The 24,751-nt window shown below is 43.3% G+C and overlaps 1 protein-coding gene across 2 annotated transcripts in view; it reads right to left on the reverse strand.

Annotated features, from left to right (window-relative positions):
- Window positions 1–24,751, reverse strand: part of pcca (propionyl-CoA carboxylase subunit alpha) — a 102,085-nt gene that overhangs the window by 8,744 nt on the left and 68,590 nt on the right. Inside the window, exons 18-20 of one of the 2 annotated variants that reach the window (XM_061836759.1) lie at window positions 16,999–17,101; window positions 4,848–4,946; window positions 4,707–4,760 (exon numbers count right to left, since the gene is read on the reverse strand). In XM_061836759.1, coding sequence (XP_061692743.1) covers window positions 4,707–4,760; window positions 4,848–4,946; window positions 16,999–17,101 — 256 coding nt within the window. The remainder of the gene's footprint in view (window positions 1–4,706; window positions 4,761–4,847; window positions 4,947–16,998; window positions 17,102–24,751) is intronic. The other variant, XM_061836760.1, reaches the window with a different exon arrangement.

A 24,751-nucleotide genomic window follows, 5' to 3' on the forward strand; every position in this document is an offset into this window, starting at 1 on the left:
GGTGTTCTGGTGCGAAGTGTACAAGTGAACACCCTTATGCTTGAACATGGAGTTTGTTATGTACAACCCGTGAAGACCACACAAGTCCAATAACAGAACACAGCTTGGGTTTTGAAACTTTGCACCATTTTAATTCAATGTACATGCCAGTTTTGCGAAAATACTGAAATGAACTCAAGCAATGCTCGAACGTAAATACCATAATGAACGCACATCATAAAAACCTAAACATCTATTGCTTTTATAAAATCCACATGAAAATGGACAAAGAGCCACATGCAGCCACCCCTGGCCTAGACAGAGCTCTGACTGAAACCCAAATGAGGAAGTCTGGAGAGACCTGTAAATGGCTCTCCACCAACATTCACCACCCAACTTGACAGAAATGGAAATCTGCAAGGGGAAATGGCAGAGGATCCCCAAATCTAGATGCTAGGTGATTCTAGATTCTAGGTGCTGTGTATTTTGAGGAAAAAAAAAAAGAAAAATTACTTTAGCAAAGGGCTGCAATACAACTGAAAAGTTTAAAGGGTCTGAATACTTTGCGTACCCACTCCACATAACGCAATACAAAAAGAAATAATTTTGAATCAGAAAATAATCTCGGAATGCCATCATTTAATTTGGGGTTTAGATATCGCACAATATCATTGAGATAGTGGAGAAACAGTCTAGCTGTCTTTGTTTCAAGTAAGAGGAAACCCATAGAAAGTCAGGATTTAAGCATTCAGAGTGTGCTTGAAGTAGAGTCTGGTTCTTGGTTCCTCTTGGCCAATACTTTGAAACAGATTTATTGGGCTTTCCCACCTTTCATAGTCAACTTTGTGTTTTCACATCAGATGGAGTACCCATCAGGTAATTCAATCTAAAATAATACCGGATTTGTTTCACCCCTCCACAAGCCATCACCTTATCGTGGTGGAGAGGTTTGTGTGTCTCTATGATCCGAGGAGCTAAGTTGTCTGGGGATTCTCGCCCCTGGTAGTCACCCATGGCAAAAAGGTCCCTGGGGAAGGACTGGACAAAGTACGATTCCATAAACTCCTATGATGAATACAAATATTGGCTCTCAGTTTCCCTTGCCCGGACACGGGTCACCGGCCCCCTAGCCCCTCGAGCCAGAACTGGAGGTGGGGCTCGTAGGCGAGCGCCTTGTGGCCGAGCCTGCACCCATGGGGCTTGGCCGGGCACAGCCCGAAAGAGTCCCGCTTCCCATGGGATCACCACTTATGAGACGGGCCATAGGGATCGGGTTGCGGTGACCAGAGGGACCTTGGCGATTCGATCCCCGGCTATAGAAACTAGCTTTAGGGACATGGCATGTCACCTCTTTGGCAGGGAAGGAGCCCAAGTTGCTGGGTGAACTTTTCCAGTTTCAAGTAGATATAGTCGGACTTACCACTATGCACCGCTTGGGCTCTGGTCCCACTCCTCTAAAAAGGGGTTGGCCTCTGTTCCACTCTGGAGTTGCCCACGGTGAGAGATGCCGAGTAGCTATGGATATACTCATTGCCCCCTGGCCCATGGTGAGAGATTGTGAGAGATGCCGAGAAGGTGTGGGCATACTTGTTGTATATTAATTGTACTTTTATGTTTACATTTTTATTTGTGGTTTGTATTTTTTTTGGGAGGAGGGGGGTTGCCATTTTAAATGTTTTATTTCTTTGTTTTCAAATCCTTTCAAAAATGTAAAGCACATTGAGGTACCTTGTGTATGAAATCAATCCATTCATCCATTATCTACCGCTTTTCCAGGTCAGGTCACGGGGGAAGTAGCTTCAGCAGGGATACCAAGACTTCCCTTTCCCCAGCCACTTCTTCCAGATCATCCGGCAGCCAAGCCACAGCCCCACAACATCCAGACTCTTAAGGAAGTCTGGGTGAATCTCATCCACCCCCGGGGCCCTGCCACCAAGGAGCTTTTTAGCCCCGTCCCCACTATACACAGTGTTGACGGTGGACACCTTCCCCCTCCTGAGACGCCGGACGGTGGACCAGAATTTCCTTGAAGCCATCCTTAAGTCCTTCTCCATGGCCTCACCAAACTCCTCCCACGCCCGTGTTTTTGCCCCAGTGACCACCGAAGCCGCATTCCTCTTGGCCACCCGGTACCTAACAGCTGCCTCGGGAGTCCCACAGGCCAGAAATGCCCAATAGGACTCCTTCTTCAGCTTAACAGCATCCCTCACAGTTGGTGTCCACCAACATGTTCGTGGGTTTCCACCACGACAGGCACTGACTACCTTACGGCCACAGGTCCAGTCGGCCGCCGCAGCAATGGAGGCGCGGAACATCGTCCACTCGGATTCAATGTCCCCCACCTCCTCTGGGACATGAGCAAAGTTTTTTTTCGGAGGTGGGAGATGAAATTCCTTCTGACAGGGAAATCTGCCAGGCGTTCCCAGCAGACCTTCACAATACGTTTGGGCATGCCACATTGGACTGGCATCTTCCCTCACCATCGGAGCCAACTCACCACCAGGTGGTGATCAGTTGACAGCTCCGCCCCTCTCTTCACCCGAGTGTCCAAGACATGTGGTCGCAATTCCGATGACATGACCACAAAGTCGATCATCGAACTGCGACCTAGGGTGTCCTGGTGCCAAGTAGACATGTGAACACCCCTATGCCTGAACATTGTGTTTGTTATTGACAATCCATGATGAGCACAGAAGTCCAATAACAGAACACCACTCGAGTTATCAGGGGAGGGTTCTTCTCAATCATGGCGTTCCAGGTCTCACTGTCATTCCCCACGTGGCCATTGAAGTCCCGCAGTAGAATGATGGATTCCCCAGAGGGGGCACTCTCTAGCACTCCCTCTAAGGACTCCAAAAAGGGTGGGTACCTGCACTGCTGTTTGGTGCATAAGCACAAACAACAGTCAGGAACCGTCCCCCTGCAGTCGGAGGGAGGCTACCCTCTCATCCACTGGGGTAAACCCCAACATACAGGCCCCGAGCCGAGTATACCCACACCTGCTAAGCGTCTCTCCCCGTGGGCAACTCCAGAGTGGAACAGAGTCCAACCCCTCTCAAGAGGAGTGGTGCCAGCGCCCAAGTGGTGCATAGAGGCAAGTCCAACTATATCTAGTCGGAACTTCTCGACCTCACGCACCAACACGCTCCTTCCCTACCAAAGAGGTGACATTCCATGTCCCTAGAGCTCGTTTCTGTAGCCGGGGATCGCATCGCCAAGGTCCCCGCCTTTGGCCACCGCCCAGTTCACATTGCACCCGACCCCTACAGCCCCTCTCACAGGTGGTGAGCCCCTGGGAAGGGGGAGCCATGTTACCCTTTCGGGCTTTGCTCGGCTGAGCCCCATGGGTTCAGGCCCGGCCACCAGGCACTTGCCTTCGAGCCCCACCTCCAGGACTGGCTCCAGAGGGGGGCCCCAGTGACCCACATCCGGGCAAGGGAAACCAAGATCCAATTTTTGTAGTCGTCATAGGGGTTTTGGAGTCGTACTTTGTCTGGTCCCTCGCCCAGGACCTTTTTGCCATGGGTTATCCTACCAAGGGCATTTTCAGCATCAGTTGACTGACAGGTGCAGGTCTCAGATCACAGTCCGGCAAATCGGGGGCAGGCCTTATCTTACATTTTATTTATCATTTAACCAGGTAAACGCTTATTGAGATCTAAAATCTCTTTGTCAATAGCCAAGAGACAGCAGAAATTATACACTACATATTCATATAACAAATAAAAATCAGGAATATCAGTGAAAATTATGACACCGGATTTAAATAGTGACAAACCCCAAATGCCTTTGACACCATATAAACATATATTTATTTCATTTAATCAAACTTGGAAGGCAGCAAGACTTTTTTGGGTCTCTTCAGTAAGTTGATGACTATACCTTTGTGCGAAATGTTAGCGTAATTTTTGTGAGCAGAGCCTGAGATGGTTTTGTTGTTTTTCCCAAATCTAAGATATCTATTCTATATTACAATGCCAAAGTTAAATATTCTTTAGAATGAGAAGTTAATTGTTCTTTAAAATTATGTACGTGAATTGAATTGTACTTGCGCTAATGTCACATCAGTGGCATAAAAAGCAACAGTACTATCATTATTTTGTGATAGTTTTGGGTAAATATTGTCCACAAAATGTGCTATTGTGAGAGGCTGAAACTTAGAGAGGTCAAGAGAATGGATAATACAGAAATATTGTACAAAGAGTATAAAAATCTGCACTATGGCGGGACCGCAAAGCAGGAACCATGAAATAGCATTGACTGTCGCTGTATTCCGAGATAAGTTCCTGTGACTCATTGTTTCCACAGGTGCATCCTGGAATTCAAATCTATGTCTATACAAGTAATGGCACTTTAACATGATCACACAATCTGATATTAAAGACCTATCTACTCCATAACAAGGGGTGTGATTGTGACGATGCTAATCCTCCAAATTATGACCACTGTCATTCCCATTTTGCGCTCCCATCTGACAACAAATTAATTTTCTTTCGAATATTTTAACATGGAAAATTAAGAAACATCAAGTCGTTGAGTCACAAGTTTTTCACTCCTGAGTACAAATCAAGTCTTAAACCTTATTTCTTCATGAAGCCATCAACAGTGGCTCAACTCAAAGTCAGAATGAGTCAAATACCCAGATGGATCTAATGAATGACTCTTTAATGAGGACGTAATCCAAACTGTATAACAACTGAATTCATACAAACTTAGAATAACCTTACCGATGTGCCCAGGTATTGCAGAACTATGAGACCAGAAGCATCTCGGGATAGACACTAGACCAATATATTAGACGTGAATCAACATGGGTGTAATCCTGAAACCATAATTTAAAAATAACCAGATAATGTTTTGTGCATTACCTGTAACATTCTGTGCTTACTATTCAAAGTGAGCGGCAACAGCGGGGAAGCCAAATTCCACTGTCCATGGACCTCCACCAGTTTTCCTTCCACTTCCACCTGTAGAGAGAAAATGAACTAAAATTCAGGATTTACACAACTGCCCCAATGGAGTTTACAAAAGCATCTTATGAATGTACACAGTGCCTCAATATTTGATGAATGGTCCAAAATCAGATTCAGACAAAGCACAGGGCTGTGAACAGTACAGTGCCGTGAAAAGGTAATCGTCCCCTTACTGACTTTTTGGGGGTTTTTTTTGGCATATCACACACAGATGTTTCAAATAATCAAACCAATTTCAATCTCACTCAGATAAAACCCAAGGAAATACGAAATGCAGTTTTCACATACTGTGCATTCTGAAAGCATTTGGCCCCCTTGGGCTTTTCAAACTTTCGCCACATTTCAGGCTTCAAACAAAGACATAAAATATTTTTTTTTTGTCAAGACTCAACAACAAGTGGGACACAATTGTGAAGTGGAATGAAATTTATTGGATATTTTACACTTTTGTAACCAATAAAAACCTGAAAAGTGGGGCATGCAATATTATTCGGCCCCCTTACACAAATACTTTGTAGCACCACCTTTTGCTGCAATTACAGTTGAAAATCGCTGAGGGTATGTCTCTATCAGTTTTCACATTGAGAGACTGAAATTATTTCCCATTCTTCCTTGCAAAATAGCTCAAGCTCAGTGAGGTTGGATGGAGAGCATTGGTGAAAAGCAGTCTTCAGCACGTACCACAGATTCTCGATTGGACTCAGGTCTGGACTTTAACTTGGCCATTCTAACACCTGGATACGTTTATTTGTGAACCATTCCATTGTAGATTTGGCTTTATGTTTTGGACCATTGTCCCGTTGGAAGATAAATCTCTGTCCCAGTCTCAGGTCTTTTGCAGACTCCAACAGGTTTTCTTCCAGAATGGTCCTGTATTTGGCTCTATTCATCTTCCCATCAATTTTAACCATCTTCCCTGTCCCCGGTAAAGAAAAGCAGGCCCAAACCATGAGGCTGGCACCACCATGTTTGACAGCGGGGATGGTGTGTTCAGGGTGATGAGCAGTGTTGCTTTTACGCCAAATATATCGTTTTGCATTGTGGCCAAAAAGTTCAATTTTGGCTTCATCTGACCAGGGCACCTTCTTCCACATGTTTGGTGTCTCCCAGGTGACTTGTGACAAACCTTAAATGAGACTTTGTATGGTTATCGTTGAGAAATGACTTTCTTCTTGCCACTCTTCCATAAAGGCCATATTTGTGCAGTGTATGACTGATTATTGTCCAATGTACAGACTCTCCCACCTTAGCTGGAGATCTCTGCAGTTCATCCGGAGTGATCATGGGCCGCTAGGCTGCATCTCTGATCAGTCTTCTCCTTGTTTGAGGTGAAAGTTTAGAGGGACGGCCGGGTCTTGGTAGATTTGCAATGGTCTGAAACTCCTTCCATTTTAATATGATTGCTTGCACAGTGCTCCTTGAGATATTTAAAGCTTGGGAAATCTTTTTGTATCCAAATCCGCCTTTAAACTTGTCCACAACAGTATCTCGGACCTGGCTGGTGTGTTCCTTGGTCTTCATGATGCTCTCTGCACTTTAAACAGAACCCTGAGACTATTACAGAGCCGGTGCATTTATACAGGGACTTGATTACACACAGGTGGATTCTATTTATCATCATCAGTCAAACATTGGATCATTCAGAGATCCTCACTTAACTTCTGGAGTGAGTATACTGCACTGAAAGTAAAGGGGCCAAATAATATTGCACCCCCCCAGTTTTCAGTTTATTTGTTAAAAAAAGTATAAAATATCCAATGAATTATGTTCCACTGCACGATTTTGTCCTACTTGTTGTTGATTCTTGACAAAAATTGAAAATTTTTTATCTTTATGTTTGAAGCCTGAAATGTGGCGAAAGGCTGAAAAGTTTAAGGGGGCCGAATACTTTAAATCACAAAGTCCCTGTGACTAACATATTTGTGGAATCAAGAAATGATAAATGGAATCTGTCTGAGAACATGAAGTAGGCTTCAAGATCTCAAGAACCAATGCATCATGCTACGATTCAAAATACCACCATCCAAAGAAATTCAAGAAGAAATGAGAAAAAAAGGGAAATTCATCAGTCTGGAAAAAGTTACAAAGCCATTTTCAAGGCTTTGGGCCTCCAGTGAACAAATGTCAGAGCCATTATCCACAAATTAGGAAAACTGCAAACAGTGGCAAACCTTCCCAGGACTGGACAACCAACTAAAATTACTCAAAGAGTGTGGCAATGACTCATCTTAACCTCGAACAACATCAAGACCCACAGTACCTCGCTGGTCTCAGTTAAGGTGTTCAATTATTCTAGCATAAGACACTGGCCAAAAATAGCATCCATTGGAGGGTTCCCAGGCAAAACAGCCTGCTGTCAGGAAATAATACAAATGCTCATCTCTTATTTGCCTTTAAACATCTTGATGACACACAAGACTTAACTTTTTGAAAGGTGTGCAGCCCATTACATCTGGTGTAAAAATGACACCGTGTTTGATAAAAACAACATTATGGCAACAGTGAAGCTTGGTGGTGGCTGAGTGATTGTCTGGGGCTGCTTTGCTGCCTCAGGATCAGGGCGACTTGACTGATTGAGGGAACAATGAATTCTGCTGTGTATCGGAAATCCACTTCTGAATGGCTCAACCGAGAAAAAAAAAATGTTTTGGAGTGGATTGAGAGGCTGTGGTGTGACCTTAAACGGGCAGTGCAGGCTACAAAACCTTCCCATATGGTGGTGTTGAAACAATTCCGCAAAGAAAAGTGGGACAAAATGACTCCAGAGTGATATGAAATACATTAGCAATTATTGCAAACAAGTGACTTCAATTTTTACTGCCAAGGGTGGCACTCCTCCTTATTCAGTTCAGGGGGGAATTACTTTTTCACAGAGGGTCAGAAAAGTCTGGATTTTTTTTGGTGCCTTTATAAATCGAATTGTTATTTGAAAATAGCATCTACACCGAGTTGTCATTGAGTGATAATAAAATTGGTTTGATAATTTGACACCTTTGTGTGTGATAGATATGCAAAAAAAAAATAAGAAGGGAGGCAAACACTTTTTCACAGCAGTATTGATCCCTCGCTCAGTACATAAAAAAAAAATTAATGGAGCCATACCCGTCCTCGCAAATAATCACACTTTCCCTTTAAAGAGAGAGAGGATACTAGCGAGAATGAAACGGAAAGTGTGGATCCTATGGGACTTAATCTGTTGTAAGATTTCAGGAAGGATCTGAAAATGGCTGTGCACAGACTTCCTATCTTAAATGATGAAACTTAAGAGATGCTACAAAGAGGAATAGGTGAAACTGTCCAAAGATAAGTATGCCAAGCTTTGACATTATATTCATCCAGACCTGAGACTGTAAATGTTGTCATAAGTCCATCAAAAAAGTAAAGAGGTAGGTCCTACTGCCTAACAGCCAAATCCTCCTCACCCACGACCCATCGTGGTGTATTTAGAAAAATAAAAATAAAAAAGGGGGCGGGGGGGTTGAGCATGTGTGATGCATTTAAAATCCAGGGGGGCAAGGAGCAGACATTTGATTTGACTGAATGAAAAAAGACTGAAAAATAGCCAGGGGTCTGGGGGCTACAAGCATGATCAAAGGATGATCACTAATTTCAACGTGCAAGTTTTATAAATTGTATTATGAATGAAATATATTTAGTACATCTATAAATAAATGCTATTCCATTTTCAAAATGTACACAATATGATCGTTCATTATTTAGGCGCATACCATTACTCCAAAAAAATGTCAAAACAAATTCAACTAACTAAACTACTAAATTGAATTCAGATTTGCATCATGGCATGCAAGCGTGCTTTCATATCGTGCATATCAAATCCATTTGTTTTTGTAAATGATTGAAATGCATGAATTTGACAATTATTAACATAATATTTTGTTATCAGTAAATAATACAGACAAGTAATTGATTCTGAACTCTCACCTTGGAAGTGACTACCCTGTCTCCAACTGGGGTTGGTTGTTGGCCTTGGCTTGACATCCGAATGTACCAGCTATGGAAAAGTTTGTTTTCATTGCTTCCAGTTGTTTGACGTATTTTGTCGGTTCGCCTGAAATTCCAATGCCTTGAAACCTCTTGAACCATAGTATCCTGACCCAGACTCCAGGTCGATCGATTTTGCGAATGAAGTCGCTTAACAGAGTGGCAACTTCCTTCTTTTCAACTGTATCGAAGATTTCTCGTTCCATCCAATCCCATCTGAACTTATTTTTGACACATCAATTTCTTTCACTCGAGAGGAGTCTTTCCTCTTGAGCACCGCCATCGTGTTGACTTGAAAATGGCCCCATGATCCGCCTCGTATACAACAAGCATCTTCATTGGTCAGGAGGAAAACATTCGACCAATCACTGACACGTACCTAATCTTGCACTTCGCTTCCAAAAGTAAGACCGGAAAATGAACGTGTGGGGATTCTGGCACAGTTACTGTCGGAATATTGCAGAAAAATGGAGCATATTTTTTTTCATCAATCCAATATGAAAAGACGAAATTCCGCCTATAAACGGAAAAATCACGTCTAAAGGAGGGAAGAGGTCACAAGGACCATGAACCGAGAAACAGCACAGATGTGCTGAAACTCAGTCACACCCTTCTAAATCATCACCCATGTCATTTGGGTTCTGAGTTGTCACGAGGTCAAATGTCTGACTTGTGTTATGACCCAAATATATGTTCAGCGCAAGCTTCAGATACACAAGTGAAGTGAAAATAAAATTGGAGCAATTCAGGTGCAGCGGAACATTTAATCACAAACGCTTCTGAGCATTCCAGTTTACAGGCATACTTTTTGGACAAACATTACTTCAGTCCACGAACAATGCTTCAGTTTCTTCATGCTCTTTGCAGCTTCATAGAACGCAAAGATGTCCTTTCTCTCTATGTGTCAGATATCCGTTCTGCATCAGTCCACCAAAACCTAGCGCCGCTAAACTAGCGCCGTCGTCTTCTACGCCAGTGATTCCCAACAGTGTTATCCAATTTTATGTACAGGGTTCATACTCAGTCTGACCAAAAAAATTTAAGGGCTTTTTAGGGGCATTCTTAGGGGCTGACACTAAAAATTTAGGGCCGACAAGAAAAATTTAGGGCCATCGTGGGAAATCAAGAGTAAGGAAAAAAGACTCACCCAATGGTGCAATCAACCGTTCTTGGTTCATCAAATGTTCCAGTACCTCAGTACCTGTGACAGTGATCACCTGTTGCCCCTTGTGGTAGTTCTCATTGATATGACCATTGTCAACGTCTTCACATCACGGTATACAGAAAAACAGATTCTAATTACAATTGCAACTATATACACAAATGTCTTCTACTGATATCTGTTTCAGCACCCCTACTCTAGCTCCTTGAGCCTACCCAGTGCCTCCTCTATTTGTTGATGCAGAGGTGCCAAAGTGGCTCTCTTGTCCTTTGCTCTGCCTCTGAGTGCATTGGCCTTGGTGATAAACCTCAGATTCTCTTTTCTTCTGCCTCCTCCCACAGCCTGTCAGCCTTCTCAATAAGCGTTGATATGTCAGTCTCTATTCTGGCTTTTTTGGCTTTGAGGCAGTAGAGATGAAAAGTGGGCAGCGATGTCAAATGTAGCCAGGTACGAAGTCTTCCTTTCCCCACAGTGGTAGTTTTTAGCAATGTCACTGTCTGGGAACATGACTGCAAACACTTTTGAATTATTTTCACAAGATTTGTAACTGTAATGGCTGCAGATCACTTTTAAAGTCCACACGATTTCTGCCTTTAACGAGTCCATCTTCGTGTATTGAACTACTTTCATAAAGCCTGACTTCTTGTTGGACAACTGTAGGTGCGCATAAGGGATCGCAACCCGTTATAACCGGTTTTCGTTTTATTTTTTTTTTTTTTAAACCGAAACCGTAATCGGACTTTCGAGATCGGTTAAAATGTCCAATCATTTCTTCCGGTTCCGGTACTCCACATTGCGCTATTTTTTCAATATCATTTCCACTTTTCTCAAGTTTCGCTGTTAGAGTAAAGTTGGACTCAAAATAACATTCAGTTAAATCAAAGAAACATCAAACATGGCATCGAGGAAACGCTCCAAAGTATGGGAGTAAACTTGTTTTATTGGCAGACATCAAAAGACTACTCGCATAACGGGGGGAACTCTGTGAACTCGTCACTCCGGAAGAGCAACAACAAAAACAGTCCGTGCGGAACCCCGCACCCCAACTCGAGGTCCCGCGGGTGAATTATGTAAACACCACTATGATACCGTTTTTTTGCTACAGCTGTTCGGTTAAAACCGGATATGAAAGTAAGCATTTTTTTGCGATCCCTAGTGCGCATGCACTGCTCGTACCACTACCTGAAGTTGATGCTTCATTATCTTGATATTTTAGAAACAGATTCATAGCAACGGAAGATGAGAGTCTTCGCCAAATCAGCGTGTCTCCTGTTTTTCCGGTGCGACTCCAGCGCTTTGACGCCCATCTTTTCAAGCTGGCAACTCTGCTTGCACAGATGGCAGTAAAACATGTGCCGATCTTTTGGATCTCGACGAACCCAGCTCCCAAACTCCTTACTTTCAACCCAAACTTCTTGAAAAATGCACTTCCCCGTGATACAAGTTGGATCGATGAAAGAACTACGCTACGTCGTAACGAAGACGAAGTGAAATGCCTACTCACGGAAACAAACAATGGAATATCGACAAGATGGGGACTAGTTGTCAACACGGTGACTTCCGTTGACAATTTCCGTCTGATTTGGACGCCTGATGGATCGCTATTTTTTTTAAATAAAAGATTAATTTATTTTTTAGGGAGAATTTTGGCGGTAGAGGTCCCCCCTTTGATTTTTTTAAATTTAAGGCCTTTTTAGGGGCTTGACCGGTTTTCGCGGATTTTAAGGACTTTTAGGAGCCCCTAAATGCACCTTCAAAAATTTAGGGGCTTTTAGGGCCGCGTGCGAACCCTGTATGTAATTGCTAAAAAAAACATTTATTCCAAGAAATAATATCTCTTTATTCATCCATTTGTGCCAGTGAGGCACAATGACAGATAGAACAAAAAAAACCTCTTCTATTAGATAGCAGGAACTACATACAGTAATTAATCGATCAATTTTTGGTGATATTTACTTTTGTTGGTGTGCAGTGGGATTTTTCAATTGTAAAATATGTGCCTTGGCTCTATAAAGGTCGCAAATCACTGTTCTACGCCCAGTCGAGGGAACTTAATCTTCTACGTGAAATTGAGGTCGATTCTTCTTCTACGTGCAGTTGAGGTAAATTTTTCTTCTTCTACGCCCACTTGAGGTAATGTCTGCTACACATTGGAGGCATCTCCGCATGCCCAAACCAGAGTACATTTTTGGGAAGGGGCATATTTTTAAACCATTATATTTGAACAAGTTTTTATCGTACGTTTAAACTTCACGTAAAAATAATTTTCAAATATTCCGTAGGATTCACAGTGCTGGAAAAAAAGGAGCAGCTTGTCATCCAGAAAATACAGCAAGTTGTCTAGGGCAGGGGTGCTCAATGCATCGAGCCAGTCTTGGTCAATCGCAGGACTGCGTGCCAAAAAAAAAAAAAAAAGGCAGTCAATGTTCCCTCTAAACTGCACGCGTGAGTATCTAGTGTGCACCGCTGATGCAGTCTCTTCGGAGATATTCTGCATTGCGCGCAAAAAATATCCAATGCAAATTGAAAGTATAACATACAGCTATTCAGTTTGTGGCATTTTGGAATGTGATTCAATGAGTGAGGGATGACTGATTGTTACATCTAATGGCACAATTCACATACTGTACGTACTGTAAAAAAAGTGTGTGTTTAACCAAAAGCATATTCAAGCATAAAGTGTTCAATATGTGCAGTTACAAGCAAGACATCCTGGGTCACAGTTCGATAATTAACTTTGGTGGTTAAGTCATTGGACTTGTGCCCATGTCTTGGATGTGCAAGTGAAGAGAGGGGCGCAGCTATCAGCTGACAACCACCTTGTGGTTTGTTGGTCTTGATGGTGGGGGAAGATGGCGGTCCAACCTGACAGCCAAAACGTATTGTGATGATCTGCTGGGAACAAAAGGCAAAATTCCTTGTCAGGAGTTTCAACTCCAACTTCCAGCATAACTTCACCCAGATTCCAGGGGAGGCTGAGGACATTGAGTCCGAATGGACCATGTTCCACGCCTCCATTGCTGAGGTTACCAACCTTGGCTGTGCCCATAAGGTGCCTGTCATGGTGGCAACCCCAAAACCATTGGTGGACACCCATGGGGAGAGATTCCTTCAAGTTCAAGAAAGAGTCCTTCCAGCTAGTGGGGACTCTCTCCAACTCTCACTGGAGTGTTTATCAGCCGAGGGTAAAGCAGTTGGGATGAAAATCGGCACCTCCAAATCTGAGACCCTGGTCCTCAGTGGGAAAAGTTCGGACTGCCTTCTCCAGGTCAGGATGGAGATCTTGCCCCGAGGGGAGTATTTCAAGTATTATGGGGTCATGTTCACCAATGAGGGAAAATGGAACAGGCGAATGACAGGCAGATCAGTGCAGTGTCCACAGCAACGCAGACTTTGTATCGGTCCATTGTGGTGAAGAAGGAGTTGAGCCGAAAGGAGAAGCTCTTAATTTACTGGTCAATCTAATCTCTCCTACATTCACCTATGGTCACGAACTGTGGGTCATGACTGAAAGAACAAGATTGCAGCCAAAACGAGTTTCCTCCGCAGGGTGTCTGGGCTCTCCCTTAGAGATAAGTTGAGGTTCGGTCCTTCGGGAGGGGCTCAGAGTCAAGTCGCAACTCCTCCGCATTGAGAGGAGCCATATAAGGTGGCTTGAGCATCTGAATAGGATAGCCCCCTGATGAGGTGTTACGGGCACACCCCACCAAGACAAGACCCTGGGGAAGACCCAAAACACACTGGACAGACTCCCATATTTTTGAGACCATATGCAGCATCATATTAAAAAGTGCAGTCTCAGTTGCGGGTGCAATTTCAGTATCTAACACTTCCAGTGACATAATTCTGAATGCTTCAACATACCAAGAGAGTTTAGACAAAGAGTTTGGAGATTACGCCTTCCTGTTCCAAAATGTCTGTCCACTTGTGCACAAAGCAAGGTCAATGAAAACATAGATGAAAGAATTGGGTTTGGATGAACTTGACTGGCCTGTACAAATTCCTCGCCTCTACCCCAAAAAAACAACTTTGGGATCATTTCGAGTGGACAGTGAGCTTGGACTTCTCGTCCAACATTATTTTGTTAACTCACAAATGTGTTCCTGGACGACTTGGCAAAAATTCACATGAACTCAGATCTACACCTTATTGAAAGCCTTCCCACAAGTGGTGAACCTGTTAGTGATGCAAAGGCCAGCATCATATGAAACCATATGGCTGTGCAATGGGATATAACAAAATCATATGTGAGTCAACGCAGGTAAGCGAACTTCTTTTCCTTTCGGCATATCGCGTTAGGGATCGGCACAGCATGCCATTTTTCTCCATGTAAGGCGATCTCTTGCATCTTCCTCTTTAACACCAAATGCCCTCAGGTCTTCCCTCACAACACGAATCAACTTTATGATTTTCCTTACACTCTTTTGCCTGGCAGCTCCATCATCAGCACCCTTCAACCAATATACTCAGTCTATCACCTCTGGACATCTCCATCTTCACCACCCTTCTACCAATATACTCACTCTCTCACCTCTGGACATCTCCAAACCATCGAAGTCTGCTCTCTCAAGCCTTGTCTCCAACATCCAGCTTTGGCTATCCCTCTAATGAGCTATTTTTTATCATATCCAACCTGTTCATTCCGAGAGACAACTTCAACATTTTGATTTCTGCCACCTGCAGTTCTGATTCCTGTTGTCTCATTAGTGCCACCGTTTCTAATCCGCACATCATAGCTGGCATCACCACTGTTTTATCAACTTTCCCCTTCATCCTAGCAGAGACTCCTCTGTCACACAACACACCAGACACCTTCCACCAGCTGTTCCAACCTGCTTGGACCCATTTCTTAACTTCCTTACAACACTCACCTTTGCTCTGGATTGTTGACCCCAAGCATTTTAAGTCGTCCACCCTCACTATATCTTCTCCCTGGAGACTCACTCTTCCCCCTCCACCCCTCTCATTCACGCACAGATATTCTGTTACTTATTAATAATTAATTAATTAACTAATTTTCATTCCTATCCTTTCCAGTGCATGCCTCCATCTTTGTAATTGTTCCTCCACCTACTCCCTGCTTTCACTGCGAACATGTCACGTTATCTCCGAAGATCATAGTCCAAGGGGACTCCAGTCTAACCTCATCTGTCAACCTCTCCATTACCACAGCAAACAGGAAGGGGCTCAGAGCCAATCCCTGATCCACCTCCACCTTAAATTCTTCTGTCAAATCTACGAGAGATCTCATCATTGTTCTGTTGCCCTCATACATGTCCTGTACTATTCAAACATATTTCTCCACCACACCAGACTTACACATGTAGTACCACAGTTCCTTTCCTTCATTACCAGAAGACACCCCAACTCCTCTCCTGGCCGTCTCTCTGATCACATTGGCTGCAGGAGTCCAGTCTTCCGGGAGCTCCTCGTGTCCATCGAGAGGTTGTCTCACCTCTTTCCAAAAGGATGCACAACATTCTTCCTTTCTCAGCTTCCACCACATGGTTCTCTGTTCTACCTTTCTGGTCTTAATCTTCCTACCCACCACCAGAGTCTTCCTACACACCCTTATCCTTTCCTGTCAAGGGACAACTTTCCCTACCACTACCTTGCAGTTAGTAACCTCTTTCAGATTTCATCGTCTACACACAATATAATCCACTTGTGTACTTCTACCTCTGCTGTTGTTGGTCATTCTTACTTCATTATTCTGGAAAAAAATCAATTTCCATCCTTTTTGCAAAGTCCACCACCATCTGTCCCTTAAAGTTCCTTTCCTGGATACCGTGCCCATCACTTCTTCATCGCCCATGTTTCCTTCACCAACATGTCCATAACAATCAGCACCAGTCACCACTCTCTCTATTCCCTCTCTCTCCGAGATGCTCAGAATTACTTCATCTAGTTTCCTCCAGAATTTAAACATGCAAACAATGCAAACAGATTCTCATCCCTGAGCCTTACAACCTTTCCAACTGCTCTCTTAGATGCACAATATATCAACCTTTCTCCTAATCATCATGTCAACACACTGCTGAGCCTTTCCCGTCATAGTCCCAACATTCAGTTGTGGCTCTGTACATTCCTCTTCTTCTCCTGCCGACGAATCCACTTTCCTCCTCTTCTTTGTCTTTGACCCACAGTAGCTGAATTTCCACTGACGGTCTGTAGGTTAACGGTGCCGGGGGAGGGCGTTGTTAACCTGGGCCATGACTGATCCGGTATTGTATTGTTTAGATCAGCGGTGCCCAGACTTGTTTACCCCGAGATCTACTTTTCGAGCAGCGAGCCTCTCGCAATCTATCGGGGGGGCATCGCCACAATTGCCGTGGAGAAAGCAAAAGATCGTAAATAGGGTAGCTTGCTAGAACGCGCCTTCATGTGTGTGTGAGATCGACGTATTGCCCATACCTGAATCTAGTGACGAGATGGGCTGATGTCTTTTCTTTTTTTTTTTTTTTTTTTTGGGGCAAGCCGTCACGCGATCAACCAAAACTGCCTCACGATCGACACATTGAACACATCTGTTTTAGATGAATGCTCATATTTGTTTGGCACACTTTTACGGCAGATGCGCTTCCTGACGCAGCTCTCTGAATTTATCCGGGCTTGGGACCGGCCTACAGATTGCACTGGCTTGTGCCTACATAGGGCTGCATTGAACACTTTTAGCAATAGACAGTAGTCTAGGCCTCATCGATGTAGTTAAAAGTAATTTATTGATGATCTGGCATTATGCCTACTCACTTTTCCATCCTTTGACATTCTTAGATCATTTTATTAATTGTAGAAAACTGCAATTTAAATTTTAGATTTAAAATAAAATTAGTCTGCCTATAATGTATCATGGCCAAATCTAAGGAAAAAGACTTTACTTACCATATATATCTCTCCGAATTTATTAACTTTCATTTCATGCCATCGTTCTTCCAGCTGTGCACGTAGCTCCCAGCAACTACACTCAATAGGGATTGAGGCCAGCCTGCAATGAAAACATTTTTTTCATGGACCCAAACTGCTGCTTTCCTGTGTAACATCACCCCGAAGAAAAACCCATCTTATATGCCATCGGCATCTGTCCGGGCTCTCGCTTAGAGATAGGTTAAGACTCACGGTCATCCATGAAGAGCACAGAGTAGAGCCCCTCCTCCTTTGCATTAAAAGGAGCCTAATGAGGTGGCTGGGGTATCTGATTCGGATGCCTCCAGGACACCACCTGGTGAGGTGCCCTGAGCAATTCCGGGAGACCCAGGGTATAACCCAGGACATGCTTCAACCGTTGGATGAAATTATATATATATATATACACAGTATATAAAACATGCAACATTAATTGGACACTCTAAATTGCCCCTAGGTGTGAATGTGAGTGTGACTGTTTTTCTCAATGTACCCTGCGATTGGCAGGCAACCAGTTCAGGGTGTACCCTGACTCCTGCCCATTGACACCTGGAATAGGCTCCAGCACTCCCAACGAACCTCGTGAGGATAAGCAGCTAAGAAAATGGATGGGTGGACGGATGGGTATCAACCGCTCGATCGATCAATAGATAGATGTATATACACACACACAGTAATTCATCGTTATTCACAGTTAATTGGGACCAGAACAACCCACAAAAAGTGAAAAACTGCTAAATAGGGGGCATGTATGTTTATGTGGGTACCAGGACATTGAAAATATGTAAACAGCAATTGGACTTTGCACATTTGACACAAAAGAGGTATTTAGTTAAATCTTTAATCATAAAACCTTACAAATATATACAGTATTATGAATTGATACTACAAATATAAATTATAAAACAATTACTGAATTATAATACCGTGTAGTTATCATTCATCACTTGGAGACTTTTGCTGGAGGCGCTGGCAATGACGCAGAGTTTTTTACTTTTATGATGGAGAGTTGTTTTAATGCGTTGTATTTATTAATACCTTATGCTGCGCAGGAACATTTTTATTGGAGTACATATGTAATTTATATTACTCACTTGTAAAATCTTCTACTGGAGATGCTGACGCTGTAACTGAGGTTTTTATCTTTGAGAAAAATATAGTAAAGCAGAGTTCTGTTTTTTCTGCTGCATCAAAATTCCCCTGTAAAGGGACATAACCTGTCAATATAATCACTATACTCAACAGCTTGTACCATATTGTTGTTGCTGTCTTTTGCAAATTCTTCCTTCACATATCGACGAGCAACATTGTCATCGACAGAGGAAGCCTCACCATACAGAGGCACGTTTTTGAGGCTGTAACACTTGAAATTCAGGGTTCATATTAATCTCATCCAGCTGCACCACTTTTTCTTTTATTGTTCAGATAACCCGACATTCATTAAAGCAACAGCGCTTGTTTTTTTTTTTTTTTTTTACTTTTACCATTATCGAGTGTAAACACAAGCAGCATGTCTACCTATTTGCTCTACGCTGCCGGGTGGACGGTGTTTGTAATTATGAGTGTATCCCTTTAAGACCCAAAGGTGGGCAGAGTCAGGTAAACTATCAGGAGACTGTGTGCTTCCGTGTTGGGAGAAAAAAAAAAAAAGTCCGTCTGTGGTTCACCGCGCTGGATTGGTTTTCATGTGCGCTGAGAATGTCGGTGAATTTCTACTCATAACAAATTTATGTATGTATGCACGTGATTTTTCATGCTTGAATGTGCAGATTTGTGAGTGCCATCGCGCCAGTCAAATCACAATGACTGAAAATTCCATGACATTCGCTGACCCAAGCCAAATATTTTTTATTGACCGGATTTTCCAAGACCTGGAAAAGGCAACGTTTCTTTCCATGATATTCCAGAAATTCCCTGACTCATACAAACCCTGGAAATTTTTCAAATCAAACTCTGCTTGCCGAAAAGCCTTGTCCTCGAGGGAGTGAATCGCTCCCTACAGCACTAGCGCTGTCTTGAGGTTCGTCAGTTCTTTCTTCAGCCTCATTATCGTCACCGGGCCTTTTTTTTGCAATACGTTAACCACAAAGCTAACGCAGATTCCATTCGAACAATCCTCTTATTTCGAAGTCACCACACTTTTCAGTTCCTTATTAAAAGTTATTGAAGCGGTTTTACGGATCTTTACCACATCCTTCTTGATGTAGTGCACTGTGGATTCATTCATGCCATAATAGCACGCGACAAAACATAACTTCTGCCGTTTTTGATCATATCCAAAAGTTTCCCTTTTTCGCTGATTGTCATCATCTTCTTCTTCCTCTTGGGCTTTCACATCAGTACGGCGCTTCGGCGGCATTGTGAACATGAGAGGTTATCACGCAGTCAACAGCGTAGACAATGGCGGAAAGGAAGGATAAAAGAGAGGGTGGAACGGAAGTTGCTGGGTGAGGTTTCGATGATGTGCAGCCAATCAGCTGACGAGATAAATCCACACATCCTCACATTGGTCGTTGTCACGCCAGAAACGACCCACAGCTCGTGCCCATAGGTGAGGGTAGGAACGTAGATCGACTGGTAAATTGAGAGCTTTGCCTTTTGACTCACCTCCCTCTTTACCACAATGGACCGATACAAAGTCCGCATCAATGCACACTGCACCGATCCATCTGTCGATCTCATGAACAAGATCCCCAGATACTTAACTCCTCCACTTGTGGCAGGTTCTCATCCTGACCCAGAGAGGGCACACCACCCTGACTGAGGACCATGGTCTCAGATTTGGAGGTGCTGATTCTCATCCCAGCCGCTTCACACTTCGCTGTGAACCGCTCCAGTGAGCATTGGAGATTATGGCTTGATGAAGCCAACAGAACCACATCATCTGCAAAGAGCACAGATGCGATACTGAGGCCACCAAAGTGGACACCCTCCACGCCTAGGCTGCGCTTAAAGATTCTGTCCATAAAGCTTGTGAACAAAATTGGTGACAAAGGGCAGCCTTGGCGGAGTTTAACTCTCAATGGAAACGAATCCGACTTATTGCTGGCAATGCGGACCAAACTCTGACAGCGGTCGTGCAGGGACCCAACAGGCCGTATCATGGGGTTCAGTACCCCATACTCCAAAAGAACCCCCCACAAGACGGTCAAACGTGTTCTCCAAGTCCATGATGCTGCAACCTCCACGCTTCAGTTTGTATGGTGTTCTCAGATCTACAAGCGTCCCTCTTTTTCTTCAGATGTAACAGTCATTATGGCCAAACAGCTCTACTAACGTTTCATCACATGACAAGATCCAGAAGTTAAGATCTTTGCCTTGGTGTCTTCCAAACTGTAGTTTGGCTTTTTATGTTTCTTTAGGAGTAATGACTTCATTCTCAGTGTTAGTGCAGGACTTGTTTTACTGTGGATAATGACACTTTCATACCAGCTTGACAAGGTCTTTAGCCTTTGTTCTGGTGTTGATTAGGTTAGGACAAAAATATGTTCATCTTTGGGACACTGAGCGTCTCTTTCCTGATCAGTGTGATGGCTGTACATTGTGTAATGCGCATTGTGAATAGAAAGACAGCATCAAATTGGGAGAAACTAACTGAGAATCGTGCTAACTCAAATCAGGAGAGCTTAGCCCAGCCTTGAGCGAGAGCATCTAATCGCTCTCTCCTGGGCCCTTTACCTATTCTCAAGATCAATTTAAGATTTTAGAAATATTTGAACTAAAAATCTGATATTTCTCATTGTTGTCAGATTTGAGATTCATAATGAATTGTTGATTGTATTCCTCTGGAGCTTAATATTTCAACTTTTGTATCTTTGAATATAATCAAGTATACTTAATATGAATTGCGACATACAGTGTCAATCATCTGTGTCTTACATTTCGAGGAAACAACTGTGAGCTTTAAATTACATTATGAGCGAGTATTAATTCTCCTCACCCAGTTCCTTTGTGCACTTTTGACCTTATTTTTTACTCTCACACTCGCTCCTTTCAGCAATTATATAATCTTATGAGAATTTAATTCTGTAAATTAAATTGTGATCCCAGAGCATTTAAAAATCTCTTCCATTAAAAATCCTTCGTGTATTGTTGTTGGTGTGAGCAGATATAACACTAAAAAAAAAAAAAACTATTATTCTCATTCTATTTTTTCAAGGTTATTTCGGCTTACAGTCAGACCAACAGAACCCAACTGCCTACACAAGACAGTAGAATTATACCGAGGTTATTACAAGTGCAAACCAGAGATAACGTGAGGAAGCAGCCTTAAAGGAGGGTGTATTTTTTCAGGACTATTTTGTCTAGTTCCTTCCGGAATTTCTCTTTCAACTCGAGGTCACATCCTACCTGTGGGGCATAGCCGCTAACCACATTGTACATAACACCCTCAATATTAAGTTTCATCATCATCATCATCATCATCACTCAATCTGATACTCTTTTCACCTCCAAGACATTCTTCGCCAACTCTTAAAAAATAAACCCTACTCAATTTCTCATTCTACTTACTCCATGATAAAATAATATAAACCCTGCAGCTAAACTTCTAGCTTTACTCCCGTTCCACTTGCTCTCTTGGATGCACATCAACCTTTCTCCGAATCATCCTGTCAACTAACTCCTGTGCTTTGCCTGTCATAGTCCCAACATTCAAAGTCCCTACACACAGCTGTATGGTCTGTATATTTCTCCTCTTCTTCGGCTGACTAAGTTGCTTTCCTCCTCTTTTTAGTCTTTCACCTAAATTATCTGAATTTCTACCTACGCCTTGCAGATTAACATTTCCGGGTGCGGGCGTAGGAAACCCCGCCCACGACCTAACCGTTATGGAATCCGTATGATGAATGGTTATATACAGTATGCTTGGCACAGTTTTATGCCCAATACCCTTCCTGACGCAACCCTCTGCATTTATCCAGGCTTGGGACCGGCTGACAGGTAGCACAATATTGTGCTGCCCAACAGGCTGCAGATAGTCAAAAAGAAGAAGCAATCAACTAAACAAAGTCAGCACATAAGATACACAATTCACATACAATCTAATCTATGTTAAAGTTAAGGTCAAATGAATGCAATCACATAAACACCGTCAGCACATCAGGTACACAAATCACATACTACCTGTATGGAACTATACAGTGAAGAAAATGAGTATTTCAACACCCTGCTATATAGCAAGTTTTCCCACTAAGAAATCATGGAGGGTTCTGAAATTTTCATCATAGGTGTATGTCCACTGTAAGAGAGATAATCTAAAAAGAGAAATCCAGAAATCACAATGTATGATTTTTTTAAAGATTTATTTGTGTGATACAGCTGTAAATGAGTATTAGAACACCTGAGAAAACCAATGTTAGTATTTGGTACAGTAGCCTTTGTGTGCAATTACATAGGTGAAATGTTTCCTATTGTCACAACCCATCGGAACGGAGGTCGGACCCAAATGCAGGACTCGGGAGATGCAAGGGAGTTCGGGGAAAACGTTTATTATTCAATGGTCAGGGATCAGGCAGGCAGTCAGGTGCAGCTGCGGTAGTTGGGACGTCGGGCGAAAAGAGCAGGTGAGCGGGCAGGCAGGAGTTGGTACACGGGAGAACAATCAAAGCAGGCAGAAGTGTCAAAGGAGTCAGGCTTACGGGGTCAGTCGGAGAACAGGCGAAAGTCGGTACACACGGGTTGACGATCAGGGATACGACAGTGCTCGAACGGGAGATGAACCTGAACAATCTGGCGGTCTGGGATAATCAGCCCGCATGAGGCGCAGGTGTGTGCCTCCCAATTAGAGCGGCCGCGCGGGCACCCGCACAGCCCGGGCTGAAGCAGCAGGATCATGACACCTGTAGTTTTTCACCAGGTTTACACACACTGCAGGAGGGATTATGGCCCACTCTTCCACACAGATCTTCTCTAGATAAGACAGGTTTCTGGACTGTCACTGAGAAACACAGAGTTTGAGCTCCTTCCAAAGATTTTCTATTGGGTTTAGGTCTGGAGACTGGCTAGGCCACCCCAGAACCTTGATATGCTTCTTACGGAGCCACTCCTTGGTTTTCCTGGCTGTGTGCTTTGGGTCATTGTCATGTTGAAAGACCCAGCCATGACCCATCTTCAATGCTCTGAATGAGGAGAAAGAGGTTGTTCCCCCAAATCTCACAATATACGGCCGCGGTCATCCTCTCCTTAATACAGTGCAGTAGTCCTGTCCCATGTGCAGAAAAACACCCCCAAAGCATGATACGACCACTTCCATGGTTCACAGTAGGGATGGTGTTCTTGGGATGGAACTCATCATTTGTCTTCCTTCAAACACGGTTCGTGGAATTATGACCAAAAAGTTCAATTTTGGTCTCATCTGACCACAAAACATTCTCACATGACTCCTCTGTATCATACAAATGGTCATTGGCAAACTTAAGATGGGCCTTGACATGTATTGGTTTAAGCAGGAGAACCTTCTGTGTAATGCATGATTTCAAACCATGACGTCTTTGTGTATTGCCAACTGTCACCTTGGAAACGGTGGTGTCAGCTCTTTTCAGGTCATTGACCAAGTCCTGTCATGTAGTCCTTGGCTGATTCCTCACCTTTCTAAGGATCATTGAGACCCCACCAGGTAATATCTTGCATGGGGCTCCACTCCGATTGAGACTGACCGTCATGTTTAGCTTCTTCCATTTTCTAATGATTGCTCCAACAGTGGACGTTTTTTCACCAAGCTGCTTTGCAATTTCTCCTTAGCCCTTTCCAGCCATCTTTGAAGATCAGAATTCTAGCTGATAGACAGGTAATGTTGGTGCACTAAGCTAACTTAGGCCGAGCAGCTTCATCGCGAACGATACGGCACCAATTTGGGTACTAAGATATACTAAAAACTCATCACCAATTATCATAAATTCTTGATTTCAGTGATTGCAGACAAGAGTGGCACAACCCGTTATAAGGTTCCGGGGGCAATTACTTTGTTACAGTGGTCAGAAAGGTTTAGATTTTTTTGGGGGGCCTTAATAAATTAAATTGTCATTTGAAAAATGATTTTGTATTTCCTTGTGTTGTCTCTGATCAGTTAGATGATTTGAAACCATTGTGTGTGCAAATATGAAAAAAAATATGTAAAAAAACCCCACACAAATCAAAAAGGGGGTAAAAAAAAAAATCTGTGCATCTGTACCACCTTCCAGATGGCAGTAGCTCAAACATTTGTTCACTGGCGTGTGTAGTGTCCTTAATCATGTTCTGAGCTCTGTTGAGGCACTGAGAGGAATAAATGTCTGTCACAGAGGAGAGAGGGCAACCAACAATATTCTGTCCTGCAATGACTGTCCTTTGAAATCTTGCACTGTCTGCCTCAGTGGAGCTCCCTTACCAAATGGAGAGACAGTATGTTAACAGTCTTTCAATAGATGAGCAGTAGAAGACCAGCCGCAACTTTGTATCCAGATTGTTTTTCCAGAGGACTTTCAGGAAGTGGAGACGCTGTTGAACCTTCTTGATGACAGCTGAGATGTTGTCTGTCCAGGAGAGGTCCTCAGAAATCAGGAATCCCAGGAACCTGTATATGTGGACTCTCTGTACACAGACTCGCCGTTGATGAAGAGAACTGCCGATTCAGTTCTGTTCTTCCTGAAGTCCACAATGATCTACTTTGACTGTAAAAATATCTCGGCGCTAAGGACTCCAAATCAGTTTGCTACGGTCTCCAATCGCTCACTAACTACAAACGACGTTCACC

Source organism: Syngnathoides biaculeatus, chromosome 12, assembly GCF_019802595.1.
Source record: "Syngnathoides biaculeatus isolate LvHL_M chromosome 12, ASM1980259v1, whole genome shotgun sequence".
NCBI lineage: Eukaryota > Metazoa > Chordata > Actinopteri > Syngnathiformes > Syngnathidae > Syngnathoides > Syngnathoides biaculeatus.